Source organism: Wickerhamomyces ciferrii, contig 00003 (genome assembly GCF_000313485.1).
Source record: "Wickerhamomyces ciferrii WGS project CAIF00000000 data, strain NRRL Y-1031 F-60-10, contig 00003, whole genome shotgun sequence".
NCBI lineage: Eukaryota > Fungi > Ascomycota > Saccharomycetes > Phaffomycetales > Wickerhamomycetaceae > Hansenula > Hansenula ciferrii.
In genome coordinates this window covers 113,060-131,933 of record NW_011887737.1, presented here as the reverse complement: position 1 = coordinate 131,933, position 18,874 = coordinate 113,060, and the positions used below count along the sequence as shown (strand labels likewise).

Below are 18,874 nucleotides of genomic sequence, written 5' to 3'. Positions count from 1 at the left end.
ATCAAAATATCAGCAGTCACAATTACATTTAAAGGAAAAGTTTAGTCTGATTTTTCATATATATATTTACGTATGATCATTAATTTTGAAAATTATTCATCAATATTGAAATTTTATTCTGTTCAGTCGTAAAGAAATCATATTAATAGATTTGCATATACTTATTTGATCAATTCCCTAGCAGAAAAGTGCCAAGTTAAACAAACAATATATATATATATACATCATGGGTAGAAGAAAAATTTCAATTCAACCAATTAATGAAGAACGTAATAGAAAAGTGTATGTTATTTATTGATTTTTTGACGATATGGAATTCCATTTACTAACATCAACTATAGAACATTTGTTAAGAGAAAAGCTGGTTTATTTAAGAAAGCTCATGAATTGGCTGTTTTATGTCAAGTTGATTTAGCAGTTATAATATTGGGTAATAATAATTCAAAATTTTATGAATATAGTTCAGTAAATTCAAATGAATTAATAAATAAATTTCAAGATAAGAGATTTGTACATGAAATAAAAGCACCTAGTGATTATGGTGATTATGAAACAAAATCAAGAGTAAGAGGTAATAAAGTCTCTCATACAAGAAATACTTCAACAAATTCATTTTCAATGTCTATAGATGAAGACGATGAGAGTGAAGGAGAAGGTGAAAATGATGAAGATGAAGATGATGAAGACGAAGAAGAAGAAGAATCAAAACCTGCACCAAAACGTCGTAAGAAAGATAACAAAAAATCCACAAAGATTACAAAACAAGATAATGGACCAGTATCACAACCTGGATCACAACAAATACCTCATGCGCAACCACAAAGTTTATTACCACCGCCAAATGTTGGTGCTATAACGTCTCAACAAGATCAACAGCAACAGCAGCAAATGCCACAACAAGGGCAAGTTCCTTATCAATTTTATCCGCCTCAATATTTCCCAAATGCACAACAACATCCCCAAGGGACACCTCCAATGATACAAGGTACACCACCAATGATGCAAGGTTTTTATACCCAGGAAGGATTTCAAAGCCTGCCAATTCAACAACAACAACAGATTCAACAACAATTTGCAAGAGGTCAATATCCACAACAATTCCCATTCCCACCTCAACAATTCCCATTCCAAGTTCAAGATCAATATTCACAACATCCTCAACAACAACAGCAACAGCAACCACCACTACCACAACAACAACAACAGCAGCAACAACAAGTACCACCACCTCCACCATTTGTGAAACCAGATGGAACAACATCAGGCTCATCAACATCTTCAACTCCAATAATACCGAATTCTAAGCCTGCATCTATGAATTCACCATTCACAACATCATCAACAAGAGCAAGATCATTAAATAATAATATAAATTCAAGACCAATACTTCGAGTTAAGATTCCATTAGGAGAAAATGATAAAAATAATCGAGATGTTAAAAATGGTGATAGTGCTAAAACTGTTACAGCTATTGAAACTTCCAAAAATGACACTCGTGTACCTATAGAGAGAAATAATACAAATGATGATCAAAAAGATAGTTCAGATGGAAAAGAATCAAGTTCAAATGTTGAAGAGAAAACTCCAACAACTGGAGAATCTAAGAATGATGAAAATTATAGACCTGGTTTAGGTATATTGAGTAATAAATCAACTCCAATAAGTGCAACATTACCATCTGGTTTATTTTCTTTACCTCCACCAAATCCAAATCCTCAATATCAAAATCATTTCAATAATAATAGTTCTAATCTAAATAATAACGGTAATAATAATGGAACAGGAGGTGGTGGAGGAGGTAATTTCAAACCTCCATTAAAGATAAATACAGGTGAACAAACGCCATTAACTGGTGGATTACCATCAAGATATGTACCAGATTTATTCCCATCCCCATCAAATTTTTATTCAAATGAATGGAATATTCCATTTGGTTCAGGTAATACACCATATCCAAATTCTGCATTACCACAAGGTGGTTCAAATCAATTACCAAATATTAATAATGTTGGTAATAATAAATTTAATAAACATTCAAATTTAACAAATCAAGATTTTAATGGACCTCAAAGTCCTTTACAAAATACTCCATTAAGAGATTATTTTAAGAAGAAAAAAGATGGAGATGATGATGATAAAGATTTTTCAAGTAAAAAAATTAAGTTTGGTAAACCAGAATGATTTAGTTATCAGATGTACTCCATTTATATTGTTTCGTGCAATGAGTTTTTCCTTTAGTATATAGTTCTACCTTTTCTGTTTTTAAATTTGTTTTTCTTTGCTTGTGTTTCTCTGTTTTTTTGCTTTTATTTATATAGTTATATTTACTTCTGTATGTTGCCTTTAGTTCAGCTTTTCAGTTTAGCTTATGTTTTATGTTTTTAGTTCTTTAATAAAATGGTCTTTTACAAATACTTATTAAAGTAGAACTTCGGACTTCCACATTTCTACAGGGTTGAGCCCTAACCAAAGTCACATGTGTGGTGTACTGATGTTTTCTGCTATCAAATCTCAATTTTCACAACAGTCCCTTCAAGAAAACCCATACACCATACTCAAACCCGCGCAAAACAGATGGATTTTTTGCAAAAGGGCGCGAATTTCCGACAGCCAACTTTTTCCGCGACAAATCCTGAAAACATTTCAAAATGTCCCAATAAGGAAATTGACCATTTCAAGGAACCCACTCTGGAAATTTTTCACTTTTGTTACTCTCGATTGATGATGAAAATTAATAGCGAATATGTTTAATTAAATTTAGTTAAAGTGGAATTATTTGGTTGAAGAATATCAAGGACTAAGGCACAATGAAAGTATGTTGAGGCAAGAAGAAGGATACTTGGGATTATAAGAGTGAAATACTGGACCTATATTATACAAGATTAAGGGGAAGGATACTGTGTTATAGTATTTGTATTTGAACAAATTTATTAAAGATTAAAAACATGAAATGTATCAAGAGAATAAGAAAGAATGAATGTATTGAGTGAACTACGTTTGGAGAATTCAAAATATCATTACGTACCAATAAAGACTAGAAAGAATTATTGTCATTTACTATGGAATTAGAAACATGTTATTATGAGAGATCTATCAATGTCAAAATTATAATATCAAAAAAGAATAAAAAGATACAATGAATTAAATCGAATATTTTCCAATGAGCACAGTATAACTATAAAATGAATAATGAGTCACAAATGTCTTCCGATTAATCATAAAATTTGAATACCTTCAAAATTTACAACCAGTTAATATCCATGTATTTTGGGTCCAGTATTAAATTCAAATATATTCTTCAAACAATTTACAAAAAGTTCAATTTTACTAATATAATTATTATAGTTAAACATTGCATACCCAGCCAACGGTACTCAAAAAGTCATCGATATCGAAGACGAACACCGTGTTAGAGTTTTCTACGATAAGAGAATCGGTGCTGAAGTTGATGGTGAATCAGTTGGTGATGAATTCAAAGGTTATGTTTTCAAAATCACTGGTGGTAATGATAAACAAGGTTTCCCAATGAAACAAGGTGTTTTATTACCAAACAGAGTTAAATTATTATTAGCTAAAGGTCATTCATGTTACAGACCAAGAAGAACTGGTGAAAGAAAGAGAAAATCTGTTAGAGGTGCCATTGTTGGTCCAGATTTAGCTGTTTTATCATTAGTTATTGTTAAACAAGGTGATGCTGATATTCAAGGTTTAACTGATGAACAAATTCCAAAAAGATTAGGTCCAAAAAGAGCTAACCATATTAGAAAATTCTTTGGTTTATCAAAAGAAGATGATGTTAGACAATATGTTATTAGAAGAGAAGTTGTTAAAGGTGAAAAAAAATACACTAAAGCTCCAAAAATTCAACGTTTAGTTACTCCTCAAGCTTTACAAAGAAAACGTCATTTGAAATCATTGAAAATTAGAAATGCTCAAGCTCAAAGAGATGCTGCTGCTGAATACGCTCAATTATTAGCTCAAAGATTACATGAACGTAAATCTGAAAAAGCTGAAGTTAAAAAGAGAAGAGCTTCTTCATTAAAAGCTTAAGGTTTTGATGTCTTTTATATAAATTAATATAAATTAAAATCATTTTGTACACAATTGTCTTTTATTGTAATTCATACATAATCTATCTTCATATAATCGTATCTATATTAATTATGTTATTATACATTTAAATGTTTTATCATTATGTCTAATATCTTATCTTAAAGTAACTAATTCTTCAGCACTTGTTGGATGAATTGCAACAACACTATCAAAATCTTTCTTTGTAGCACCCATTTTAATTGCAACACCAAAACCTTGTAAAATTTCAGCACTTGCATCACCAACTAAATGTAAACCAACAACTTTTTCATTTGAACCTTGAACCACAAGTTTATAAGAAATTGGAGATTTTTCTTCCAACATTGCATAATACATTGGTGTAAATTTTGCATTATAAGTTTTAATATCATTTTCACCATATTGCTCTTTTGCTTCTTTTTCAGTAAGACCAATTGAACCAGCTTCTGGATGAGAAAAAACAACTGATGGAACATTTGAATAATCTAATTTATCATTTTTAAATTCTTCAGGACCAAATAATCTATTTGATAATTTACGACCTGCAGCAATTGCAACAGGAGTTAATTCAACTTTACCAATAACATCACCTAAAGAATAAACATTTGGAATGTTTGTATTTTGATATTCATCAACAACAACTTGATCATGATCATTAACTTTAACACCAATCGATTCTAAACCAAGACCTAATAAAGATCTACGACCAACAGTCCAAATTAATTCATCAACTTCTAAAATTTCACCATTTGTTAAAGTAACTTTTTTCAAACCTGAATCTAATTTTTCAACATTTGAAACATTTGATTGTTTATGAACATGAATTCCAATTTTTTCATAATGATTTGTAATAGTATTTTGAATCGAATCATCAAATTTTCTTAATACAGTATCACCTCTAATAATTAAATGAGTTTCAGTATTTAACCCATGGAAAAATCCAGCAAATTCAACACCAATATAACCAGCACCAACAATCGCAACTTTTTTAGGTTGTTTTTCTAATTCAAAGAAACCATCAGAATTAATACCTAATTCAGCACCTGGAACATTTGGTTGAACCGGGGTACCACCAGTTGCAATTAAAATATGATCAGCAGTATAGTTTAAAGTTTCACCTTCTTTAGTTTTAACTTCAACTTGTTTATCACCAACAATTTTACCCCAACCATAAACTAAATCAACATTTTCTTTTGCTAAATTTCTTTCATAAATACCATTTAATCTCTTAATATAAGCATCTCTTTTTGGTTTAAAATATTCCCAATTAAAAGTCTTTTTTAAATTTGGATCAACATCAAAACCATATTCTTTTGCTTCAGCAATTTTGCCAGCAACATCAGAAGCATACCACATAACTTTTTTTGGAACACAACCAACATTAACACAAGTACCACCAATATGTTTACCTTCAATTACTAATGCTTTTTTACCATATTGAGCAGCTCTTCTAGCACTAGCAACACCACCAGAACCACCACCAATGGCTATGTAATCATAATGTTTTGGAATTGGAGACATTGTACTGAAATTTCTTTGGATTGTTTTATTCAATTGTTTAGAAACAATATTAAACATATCAAGAATTTAATAGTTTGAAAGCAATAAAACTTGATTTTTTTTGATTTTAATTAGGATTTTTGATGGCGCTTAAATATCAACAAACGTCAGAATCTTAAATCTGTTTATTAAGCAGATTTCGCGATTTATTACTCCATCGAGTAATATGGCGTATATTGGCGTAAAGTGGCGAAATTTGGCGAAATTTGGCAGGTTTTGGCGCAAAGGTAATTACCTAATTAGGAACAAATCTATATAAAATTTCAAATCCCGTGAATATTGGAAATATTACAAATGTTAAATTCATAATTAAATGCTGATGAATTGAATGCAAAGAAATCTATGATTTCACATGTTTACATAAGTTCTATTTGAAACCATGAAATCAACATCATTAGTATCATTTGATTGATCTGATGATATGATTCCATTCTCAAGATCTTTTTTAAGTTTAGGTTCATAACTACTTGATCTAGGAGTTTCCCAAATTAATGAACCTATTAAACAAACAATTGTGATCACTATTAAAAAAACACCATAAATTGCACCAAGTACTTTAAAAGTATACCATCCAGTCATTTTAAAAGTTTCAGTTGATGCTAATGACATTGTACCCATTGGGAAAGTCATTGCCCACCAATTTTTATTAAATCTAATATTTGGTAAATAACTTAGTACAGAAACAATAGCTAAGAAAGTTAAGAAATAACCTAAAGTTTGTAACATTAATCCAATAAATATAGTTATATGCTTGATAGCAACAGCTGCAATGAAAGATTCTTGTGATTGAGAAATTTTAGTTTGATATTGATAATAATTTGTACCAAATAATTGAATTGCATAAGCACCTTGACCTGAAAATCCAATTGGTATAAAACTTGAAAAGACTATTCCTATATGAGGGATTTTATAAATAAATAATTTCCACATATAAACTGTTGTAATCATCAAAGAAATCATTATAGCATTAGCCCATAAGATAAATGTTAAGACAAGGGTTGATGATTGTAAAAAATCAGGTAAATGAGACCATATAATACCACCTGATGAAGCAACAACTGTTAATGGAACAACAGGTAACAAGAATTCAGTGGAAATTTCAATACTTTTGATTGAATTAAATCGTACCATATAAAAAATTAATATCCATGAAGTACAAATACATAAGCCAACACAAATCCACCAAATTGTAAAACAACCAATTATATTTCTCTGAGGGTTTAAATAGAATAACATATTACTCCAACTAATTAATCCCATTGTATAACAACCTAAATATACAGATTTTTTCAAATCTCTTATAAAATTTAAAGAATTCCCACGATAAATAACAACACTAAGTAAAAACATTATTGTAGTTGATAATAATAGGAAACTATTGATACCAAACATTATATATGAACATTTCTTTAACCAATGTGATTCATAAGGGAAATCATACATTATTGTTGTTGAAATACCTGTCCCCATGATACTAACGAACCAATATGGATCAAAATCTTTTATGAATATGTGATTAAAATTCATTCTTCATTGTGAGTTGGGCAATCTTGGAAAGAGAGTGTGTAGTTATCTTGTTGTGTACTATACCTTTGGTTGGTTGATATGAATTCAGATCATAATGGTTTAAAGCTGAAGTTCTTCTAATTTATTTTGAACCTGGTATAAAATTTTTATAAAGCCACATTCACATACGTGATTACCGAAAACACCATTTATTCTCCGCTGAAGGTATTAAAGTGAAGTTTATGACTGTTGATACTATTCATACTATGATCATCTTATAGATCAAGTATTCTTTGTATGATTTGTATATCTTTTTCTCTGTATGTGTTTATGTTTATACAGCTTTCGAAGATCTGGTTTTATGTCACTTTAAGTTTTACACCGATCGGACTTTTATCTATATGTAAATGTGGCTTATCTATTCAACAGTAATCAGTGGGATTTAAACTACTTTATAAACTGTTAAAGATCAAAAGTTCATGTATTCAAATGATGTATTATTTGGGAAAATAATTCAAATCATATCAAATCAAATTAACCACTAGAAATTTATTAGTTTATTCATTCTTCAACTATAATACTGATAATTGACGTCTATAAGTTGAGATGAATAATATTTAAGCTGAAAATTGCATCATGAAATTATTCGAAAGATTTTTCTGGTATGAAAAAAGAACCGATCCAAAAACTATAAAAGAGTATTTGTTAGTATAATATATATATAACTTGTATAATATAACAATAATAATTTAGCTGGAAAACATAGTTGGATCTAATTCCTAAAATCAATAATTTGCTAGTGTTAGTTATACTTACACAATAATCCTTATGATATTTCACGTAACAATATAAAAATTTGAAGACAACCATTAAACATATTAATTTAGTTAGGTGTACGTTATATTCAAAGGATTAGTTTCAAAAGAAGTGGGAAATTGATTGTTTATATAATATTTCTCAGCGGCTAATGTTATCATTGAACTCAACACAAAGACCACAAACAAGTTAATTAATAATGAACAATTTAATCAACTACGTCATTTGAATATCAAAACGTAAGTCACAGTTTGTTAAAGCAGGTAATAAAGTTAACCATTAGTTCAAACCATGTGATTTTAAATGGTACTTTAATTGTTGTACAAAATGAAAAACTATTACAATTCAAATCAAATATATACCACTTCAATATCATGTAGTAATTAAAGAGAAATATGTAGTCATTGTAGTAACAAGACAAGTATCACCATTTCAGATACAAAGTGACACCCGTTTGCTTTGTTTATATATTCTCTTAAAGTGATCTATTTAGTTCGGCGGTTGGTTATTATGCTGATCATATATAGTCAAAGTGTAACAAGATACACTTGAGATAAATACAAGTACTACAAACAAAACAATAAATGAAATAGAAAAGGAGGACATCTTTGTGTATTAATAGAAATTAAAATGTGTTAATCTTCAAATTCATTAACAAACATCCTCTTTATTCAATACATAAGTCAAAAAACATCAATCTATAATCACAATATAGAATATGAATGCTTTAGCTTAATCAATATTAAAAATTGGTCAACACTATTCAGTGGATATAATCCTTTTGTTAAATATATGATCAATTGGTTGAAGAGTGTGCAGTGAAAAAATTTATATTACATGAACATGTTAATCAAAATGATACTGAAATTATCAAATGGATCAGGAAAGTTAGGGAAATCAATCTCTTTTTATATCCATATTAAGCTTTGTGGCTGATCTCAGCGGCTAATTATATATTATACGATTGAATAAACTATATTACTAATGAAGAGCTGAATACTTCACAATTACATAAACTACAACTAGTATGTTCAAGAAGCTAATCTACATGTTATATTGGACTGCAATCTAAATGATAATCAAATCATATATTAATTAATCAACGATCAAGTCTTTGAATTCTTTTATGATAATTTAAATACTAATCTGATAACTTTATATATATCTAACGCTTGTACAAAAGGTATGTACAAGCTAATCTTGATCAACCAAAATATTGTAATACAAGCTGATATATTATATCTTGTTCTTTATGCATACACTGGTATTAGCGCAAACATACCTTTGAGACTTGACAATGATATACTTAACAACTAAAAATCAGTCATATATAGTATTAGTTCAACTTGATCATTTTAATTGAGGAACTCTGGCTATATATATAGCTGTTGAAAATTAATAATAATGCACAAAAATAATCGTATACAACACGGGGAACGGAAATAATTCCTAAAAAAGTAATTTTGATTTTAAATTAATCGATCAATTTTCAAAATTATTGATGGCGGCTAATTTACTACACAATCAACAATGTATACAAAAGAAGAATTGAACAGCTACAACAAATCATTAAAGATCAAACAATCATTTATTCATACCATATCATTCTCATACAAAAGACTCAAATGAATATGAAATGTGTATAATTGTATGAGGTGTTACTTTATAATATATGAACTTCATCAACCGACGTTCAATATTAATTATATTTAAGTGAACATCTAGTGTGATATAAAAAATTGAAACAGCTACTAGAAATTTGAACGAACTAGAACATCATTCACTGCAACAACATAACAACGTCTAGTTATAACGTAACGTCATGCTATAACGAGTTATCACAACATAACAACACAACAACGTACGAATTTGATATAACAGCCAGATTAATCTTCAACTAATTATACTGATAATAACATCGATCTTTAATCTTATTATTCAAAATAGATCTGACCAAAGAAAAATTTTTGAAACTTTGGGATCTTGTGGGGGTTTTATAGTTTTTCGACAATGAAATATGGTGCACAGGACAAAAACAGCTGAATTCACAAATTTTTAAAATATACATACTCATATGAAGTGATACAACGGATCAATTTATCATCTTATAATTATATTTGATAAATTTTAGATATTGATTACAAATAAATTCTACATGACTGACGATTGTTAAAAAGAAGATATCACAATTCATATATTGAACTTAAATCATTTATTCAAAGACCAAGTTTCTCATATACTTTTATTGTGATTTAATTATAAGAAGTAGTATAAGACTAAATCATTTCAATTCAAGTAATATACCATCATACCAGTCATATTGTAGTCCTGATAAATTTAATAAAATGGTAAATCAACAACCTTAGGTCATACTGCAATACTGATGCTGATGAATATAAATGTTGGAAAAACTACTACTAGTACAGATCCAATGACAAAAATTTGATCAAAATATTGAAAAGATCTCAACCGCACAGCGCAGTATAGACCATAAAAAATTAATAATTTAATTGTATACTAAATATTAGTATATAAATTGATTAAATAAATTGTTTAATATAATTGCTTACACAAAACCAAAAGTTTAATTAAGCGCCGAGATCTATACATCTTTAATATCTATAGATTTTCAAATCATTAACATTTAGTTTTACTATATAACATGTGATCATAATATATAACTAGATAGCGTCTACTAATATCTATCTAAACTGCAGTACTACTTAATATAAATTGGAAAATGAGCATCTCATGAGTTCTAAAATGATTAAATAGAATATGAAAATTACTTGTAACGATCATGAACCAAATATTCAACAATTGAAACTAAAAATCTTATAGTATGCAGAAAAACCTTTTCAATTGCTCCTAACATCATAACATAAGCTCCTGATTCTAGCTCATCAATAAGTATCCTTTCATTACTTCTATGTACTAAATTTGATATCAAATGATCACTACATGGTATTATTAAAAAGAATCAAAGAATCATTCATTAAACTTATTCTTTGATCATAAAGCTGAAGAGATTGTAAGTGAATTGTGAAAATAATGTTATTCAATGAAACAAAACATAACTATAAAGCTAGATAATTGTCTTCAAATGAACATATTATTAACTTAATTAGTGTTATCAAGTTAGAACAATATTAACTGTACTGATCATAAAAATCAAACCAATATCCATTGATATATAGAGTACGATACATCAAATATAAGATCACCAAGCACGCATTAGAATCAAGCTTATAGCCCCAATTGATCAATTGAATTTAATTCCATTTAATACCTGGATATGACTTGAAGGATTGCAAAATTGAATTATATGGAGTTTGAATCTTCAGATAAGAAGGAGAAAAAAAGGAAAAATTGTGAGTTTAAATATACTTGAGTTTTGTGAAGTACACGTCAAATGGGGGTTAATTAGTATATACCAAAATTACAATAATTGTGCTGATCAAAGTAGTACCACTTGTAAAGCTGTAAGATTGTGATATTATATAGATGATATCGAAGATGTACTACTCAACAAAGCGTAATTAAAGGTAAAAAGTTCATGTATTTGAATGATGAATCATCTGCTAAATAATTCAAATCATCAAATCATTAACCAATTGAATTTTGAATTCATATTCAGGAAACTGTTGGTCATCAATATAAGGTGAAATATAAACAGCTAGTTTAACCATGAATATGGACACCTGGAACGAAAAATGTCCCTGATGGAAGACCAACTTATCAAATTTGGTCATGAACAGCTCAACAATTACACACTGTCAGAATATGACATCTATAATTTATAAAATTAGTATATAAATATTAATGAACATACTAAAAACGTCACAATCTCTCATGATTTATAACACCGGACTTATATGTAACATACGTCTCAATACCGAACATAACTATCAAACAAATGGTATCAATGATGAACATGGTACTGTTTAGTTAAAGATCAGAATAATTATATATCAAGGGTTTTTTTTGATTGTTTATATACTATAATTTTGTACAGCGGCTAATTATATTCCACAAACTCAAACTTTTATTTTAAGCTATTCGCAATTAATAGCTGCTGAATCAATACAGAATTTTATTAAAGAAGGCAGTAATTACAACTAAGTTCAACCCATGTTGCTTTCAAATAATGTTCCAAGTTGTAGAATTAGATCAAACATTAATATTACACTTCGAATCAAGTATATCACTCTGATAAGATAAATTTACTGTAGTCAGTCTAGCCATAAATTAAGGGTAGCTATACACTCAAATATACACATAGGCATAGGTGGCTTAAGTGTTTATTATCTTTTTTAACCAAGATCTACTTCAATTAGTTTGGCGGGTTGATAATTTGAGGCTAGTACTACTACAACAGAATAATATAGACTGGTTCAAAATAGATTAGGGTTCTCTTTGTTTATTAGATCTTGAATATCAAATCTTGCAGTAAACATATAACCATTTTTTTTTATTATAAGTTAAAAGAACATCAATCTATAATTACATAGAATCTGAATGCTCTAACTCAATCAATCCACCGTACAATATGTACATGCCAAATATTACCACATTGTTCATTACGACATCAATAAAACTCATGTTAATTGTCACAACTAAAATTTAGAAGGTATTTTGTCAGTTAGTGAGCAGAAAGAAATGTTCATATTTTTAGATTTAACTGATATTCATAAAGTAATATAAAATTGTGGAACTGAATTGAATCTCGTTTGACAGATAGTTAAAATCTACACAGAAATGAATTACGGGAAACGGAGATAATTCCTAAAAAAGTAATTTTCATTTTAAATTAATTAATTTTCAAAAATCTCATGGCGGCTAATTTAGTAACAATAATCTGATCATGATCAATCAAAGTATAGAAATGGAGTGAACTACGAAATTTATCAAGAATCAAACAATCATGTATTCAAATCATATCATTTTCATACATGAAGACTAAAATGAATCAAAGGCTTGAATATTACTTGTACTAATGTATAAGTTGCTGCTTTAATTGAAACATTGGCCATGATATTTAGATCAATTCAACATTTCATACTAAATTTCATATACTAAATGGTCACTTATAAATTAATCAATAGATACTATAATTTTTCTGATAAAATATAACAAGATTTCCGAAACAGTTATTCTATAGATATATGATCGATCAATCTTTTGAAAAGCATGGAAAAGAAAAATATTTGAAAATTCAGGAATTCCATGGGATTTTATAGTTTTAATTTGGATATGGAAAGCAGACAGCTGAAATTCCAAGAATCAATCTGAAATTATAATGATCTGACGTAGCCAAATCAACTAGCTAATATTCAGAATAAAGATTGATCTTATTATACAATTATCAACTACAGTTAAATTAATGAGCAGTGTTCAGAAGAAGATATCACAATTCATATATTATTGAGCTCAAATCATTTAAATCAAAGACTTCCAAGAGCTGCATCATATTATCTTATTGTGTTTTCACTTTATAAAAGTGCATAGAAAATAGTAATATATTCGATCAAATAATTCCATTAAAATTTGAATCGATATAAATTTCAAGATTAACCATATGAAAATTTATTTAAAATCACAGATCATATAGTAAGGAATTATCATAAATTAATCATCAGCTTGAGAATGATATAAGTAAAAATCAAATATATTCAAATGCAGTCTGAGAATTTGATCAAGTTACAAGCTGAAAACAAACCATATATCTCCCGCTTTATAAATTAAAGCTCATGAAATTCAGAAATATAATAATTAACGTTACACAAAACCAATTTATTTTTATAGCGCTAGCTAGATCAAATTTATCCTAAGATAAATATACCTCAGCGGCTAATTATATAGTACTCAATTTGAAGCCCTTGTATAACCTGAAATAAGTTTATAGTAAAAATATCTTCAAAGACTCAAGTCAATCGAAATGCAAAATCTTTAATTGTTAATTAAACAGATTCTTTATAACTCGACAAAAAACTTTCCAAGTATAACTAGGCTTAAATCATATTGTAATTTTTTGTTAATTTTATGTATACACTTCTTTTGTAACATATCAAAGGTAATACAGCTACAATTAGACAATAAAATGTACTACTTTTATAAGGTATAGCACAGGATGAAGCTGTAACTACTTTAGTAACAAGAGTCACCAGAACAGAGACAATTTAGTGATTTCCAATGGTTTCCTGATCATGCTCCCTATATATAAAGCCAATCTAATTAGTTCGGCGGTTGAATGAAGAGATTGATCATATATAGTCAAAGTGTAAAGATAGAGTTGAAAGTAGTACTACAACAGATCAATAAGTAAACTAGAAAAGCAGGATCTCTTTGTATATTTGATTGAAACATGTAAATCTTCAATTCCTGTAATAAACAAACATTTGATCCTAATTATTCAATACATAAGTTTTCGAAACATCAATCTATAATGATCACATAGAATTTGAATGTTCCTTAACTTTAATAATGAGTAGTGGCAACTCAAATCTGAGAATATAGCTGAGTGAAGACGTCCTATACCACTAGAATATATATGAAGAGGCTGTTCCAAAAAGCCATAGTGTGAATCTCAATGAATGGACAAACGCAACTTTAGGGAACTTATAAAATATATTAAGATCGATCAATCTCTTTTTATACGCTTGAAAATTTTAAGGTATTTTAAACTGTGTTTGTGCACTTCTCATGAGCGGCTAATTGTGTATGTGGTTAGCGGTTTTCTAAATTAATATTAGTAAGGATACCCAGTGAATCTAAGACCTAGCTTTAAACATCATGAAAGCTTGTAGGTTTAAGACGTTGATCAGCTACATGTATTGGAATAGAATATCTTATCGTAAAATGAAATTATCAACTTGTATATTAATCGATCAAGTCTTTACAAACTTTCACGATAATTTAATAACTAATTCGATAACTTTATATATATTTAACGCTTTCACAAAAGTTATACAAGGTAATTGGCTTATAGACCAGCCTTGTAGTATACAAGTGCTCCAGCTCTATCATCTTATTTAAATGCTATCAATCTAGATAATATTAGTCAATACGTTGCAAATATGAGGGTAGTTTCATTTGGAAATATGTGGGTAAATTCATTTGGAAAAACGTGGGTAAATACATTTGGACATGTAGTTTTATTTCAACTTCAAATTTATAAATCAAAAATTAATTGAGGAGTGATCTGGTTTTATATATAGAGTTGAAAATTTAACAATCTTCTATAAGTGCACACAAAAATGGAATTTAATTTATACGGGGAACGGGGATATTTTCCTAAAAAAGTAATTTTAATTTTAAAATTAATCGATCAATTTTCAAAATTTTCATGATTATTGATGGCGGCTAATTTAGTACACAATAATCTGATTGTGATCAATTAAGCATAGAAATGGATTGATTAACTACGATATTAATCAAGAATCAAACAATCATTTATTCATACCGTATCATTCTCATACATGAAGAGCTCAAATGATCATAAAGTTTTGAATATGAATTGTATAGTGTCATGAACTTTAATATCAAAACATCTACCTTGAATCAACTGTTATATTCAACTAGTGAACGATCGATCTTGATCTGTTAAAAAAAAAAATTAAGCTATAACAATAGATCAAACCATTAAACATTTTGAATGTTATCATTTGAATTAGTTCTATTGATTATTATTTGGAGCTGTGCTATCATTTGAAGATCACATCAAGATTTTAAATATTCGTTTGGAGCTGAAAAATTAATGCAGATATAAAAAAAAGATGAGAAGAAAATCTGAAAATTCAGGGATCTCATGGGGTTTTATAGAATTTTTCCAAGGTGAAATTTTGGAAATTTTTAACTTCTATAGAAAAATAATTATATATATAGATATATATTGATTACGAATAAACTACAACTCATAAGCATTATTCAATCAAAACAAGATATCACAATTCATATATTTAACTTGGATCTATTATTATATTTCCACTATATAAAAGATCAAAGTATACTTTATATCGAGATTAATAGATCATGGCGGCTAATTATAAGCTGGCTTGAAGTCCTTGTGTAGCTTGAAAATTGAACTCAAACATCAAATCGATTGAAACGAAAGATCTTTTGTGAGGTAGACCCTTCTTTTCATTAAACAACTTTCAGTGCTTTATTTAATAAGCTCGATCCTGATACTTGATGACCATATTGACCCTTTCTTAATTACATATGTAACAAATTCGATATAGAATAAGGATACAATTCATTATTAAAAAGAATCAAACAAACATTCATTCAAAGCAGCTTATTATTCTTAGCTGATCATCAAAAAGAATAAATGAAGCTTCAACGTAATTGTAGGTGAAATATGATTAGCTCATGATATATATGCAATTGAGACAGAACATGATAGCCCAATATACTAGGTCCTAGCTGATATTGAAATTGAATCAGTTGATATTGAACGTTTCAAATTGCAGCATGATCACAAGATAATATTCAGAATTATATATCAACGAAAAAAAAAGAGCTATCCTAATCAAAGATTATAGATCAGATATTTGATAGCGAACAACGAATCCCTTATGGTACTTCCAATTGAGATAAAAAAAGCATCAATCCAAAATATTGATAAAAATTAAGAAGTTCTGTCTAGAAGCAAAGGGATCAAAAAAAATGGGAATTCGTGGGTTTAAATATTCGCGGAAGTACACATCACAGGGGCTAATAATTAAAATAACCTTAAACAGACACAGCTATAAGTGAAGAAACTATGATGTATTATAAAGATGAATTTCAAGTACTACATCAAAAGGTTAAAGATATAGAAAGTTCATGTATTCAAATGATGAATCATCTGATGAAATAATTCAAATCATCAAATCATTAACTTGAATTTTTTGTTCATATACATGAAGTTGATCATCAAGATGAAATATAAACAGCTGTAGCTATGAATATGGATATCTTATAATTACTAATGCCAAAAACGTATGATCAATCTTATAAAATTATTCTCCAATTGCAGATAATAAAACCAATTTCAAATTTCTTTATCCTAATTTATTTAAAGTTAGTATATGAGCTGATGGGGGAATATGATATCAACAATATTTATTAAGCTTGAAAACATGATATATATGATCTATATTCTTCATGCTCAACTTAATGTAGCCAGAATATACGTACAGAACTTATAACTAGAATGTCATGTGGGTGAAATAGTATAACTTATAACTTGGATACTCATAACTAAAACATTTTGGGAATCAAAGAACTCAATGTTTATGAAAAGATATCAAATTTAAAAAGAAAAAAACAGGGGATTAGGGATTTGACGTTTATATATAGATTTTGCCAATAATTTTACAGCGGCTGATAAATTAATTACAACCACAAACACAAATTTGGAGATCGCTCAAGAATGAAGGATCATCACATAAAATTTTATTATATTGAAAAACTAGCTAATGTGATTTCAATTGATGCTTTAAGTTGTATAATATCAAACAAACTAATTGCAATTGTCAAATATACCACTTTGATAAGATATAAGATAAATATGTAGTCATATAGTTAGTTATTACCTTAGATATAGAAACGTATTTGATACAGATTTCTTTGTGTTTAATCCTCTTTATAACCTGATCTTAGTTTGGCGGCTAATCAAAAACATTGATATCGAGTAGCTCCAAAGGTTATTGATAACATTGAAGCCAGTACTACAACTAAATAATAGATATCGATTCAAAATAGATATGGGTGCTCTTTGTATATTAGATTAAATTAAAACTTTTAAGTAAACAAATATAACCCCATGATTTATATAAGTTAAAAGAACACCAATCTATAATTACATAGAATATGAATGTTGTAACTTAATCAAGCACTTTTTGCAGAGATTCATTGAAACAAGAACTTGGTTTTTCTATTGGTCCATTGTACTATTTTCACTTATACTATGATCATCAGTAACATTAACCAGGTTATTTAAGACTTCATGGATCGAAGCTATGTAAATTGATCGATTAAAAACAATCTGTGAAATTTAAAGGAAGTCGATCTCTTTTTGTACCTAGTAAAAATATTAAGGCGCCACTGAACATTCTCATATGATTTAAATATTCTGAGCGGCTAGTACGTATAATTAGCTAGCTTTATATAATAAATTTATATTATTATGCATAATTAGACCAATAGTACAGCGTCCATATTAATTAATGAGTCGACGAAAGAAAAGTTCAATTGTATAGACAGTAGTCATATCATTAAAATAGCTAATCATCTACAATATGTACTATTATTAGTGTGTCCTTTGTAAAACGATAACCAAATCATATATTAATTAATCCAGTACAATCAAGTCTTTGCAAACTATCATGATTGAATAACTAGTTTGATTAAATTCAAGATATCTTCAAGATAGCATTGAATGAGTTAATTCTTTGACTTAATTCAAAGCATGCACTGATCAAGCTTGAATTGCACCTTGTAGATAGCTGTGTGAAGACATGAGGATTAATGTTATCATGAGCTGCACTCAATCCAAAGAATGTTGGGCATTATTTTTAAATAGAACAATTCCATTGAAAGTAAATGATCACTGAAACTATTGTCAATATTACAATATTCATGGTGTGAACTGATCACAAAATAATAAAAATAAAGGGATTGAAGTTGGTTTTATATTGATTTTAATTTGCCGGGGCACGGAGATATTTCCTAAAAAAGTAATTTTTATTTTAAATTAATGTCGATCAATAGTTTTCAAGCTGTTGATAATTTCAAAAAGTGATAGCGGCTAATCCAGTAATTGGTAATTATGAACCATCAATGATCATGAACTTGATCGAATAGAATACGACTAATGAAATATACAACATTATCAAAAATCAAACAATCATATAAATTCAAATGATCATGTCATTAA

General features: G+C 28.4%; 4 protein-coding genes across 4 annotated transcripts; 2 read left to right on the top strand and 2 right to left on the bottom strand.

Annotated features, from left to right (window-relative positions):
• Positions 1-260: 260 nt before the first annotated feature.
• Positions 261-2,181, top strand: RLM1 (Rlm1p; the record flags this gene model as incomplete). The annotated part of the gene is made up of 2 exons (XM_011279174.1): positions 261-269; positions 376-2,181. 2 exons carry the CDS (start codon positions 261-263, stop codon positions 2,179-2,181), a joined length of 1,815 nt encoding a protein of 604 aa, XP_011277476.1.
• Positions 2,182-2,973: 792 nt separating this feature from the next.
• On the top strand, positions 2,974-4,050 carry RPS6A (40S ribosomal eS6 domain-containing protein; the record flags this gene model as incomplete). The annotated part of the gene is made up of 2 exons (XM_011279173.1): positions 2,974-3,021; positions 3,346-4,050. The coding sequence occupies 2 exons, from the start codon at positions 2,974-2,976 to the stop codon at positions 4,048-4,050; spliced, it is 753 nt and encodes a 250-aa protein (XP_011277475.1).
• Positions 4,051-4,206: 156 nt separating this feature from the next.
• GLR1 (glutathione-disulfide reductase GLR1) lies at positions 4,207-5,649 on the bottom strand (the record flags this gene model as incomplete). Its single annotated transcript, XM_011279172.1, has 1 exon — positions 4,207-5,649. One exon carries the CDS (start codon positions 5,647-5,649, stop codon positions 4,207-4,209), a length of 1,443 nt encoding a protein of 480 aa, XP_011277474.1.
• A 330-nt stretch (positions 5,650-5,979) lies between these two features.
• Positions 5,980-6,762, bottom strand: BN7_241 (uncharacterized protein; the record flags this gene model as incomplete). The annotated part of the gene is made up of 1 exon (XM_011279171.1): positions 5,980-6,762. One exon carries the CDS (start codon positions 6,760-6,762, stop codon positions 5,980-5,982), a length of 783 nt encoding a protein of 260 aa, XP_011277473.1.
• Positions 6,763-18,874: the final 12,112 nt, after the last annotated feature.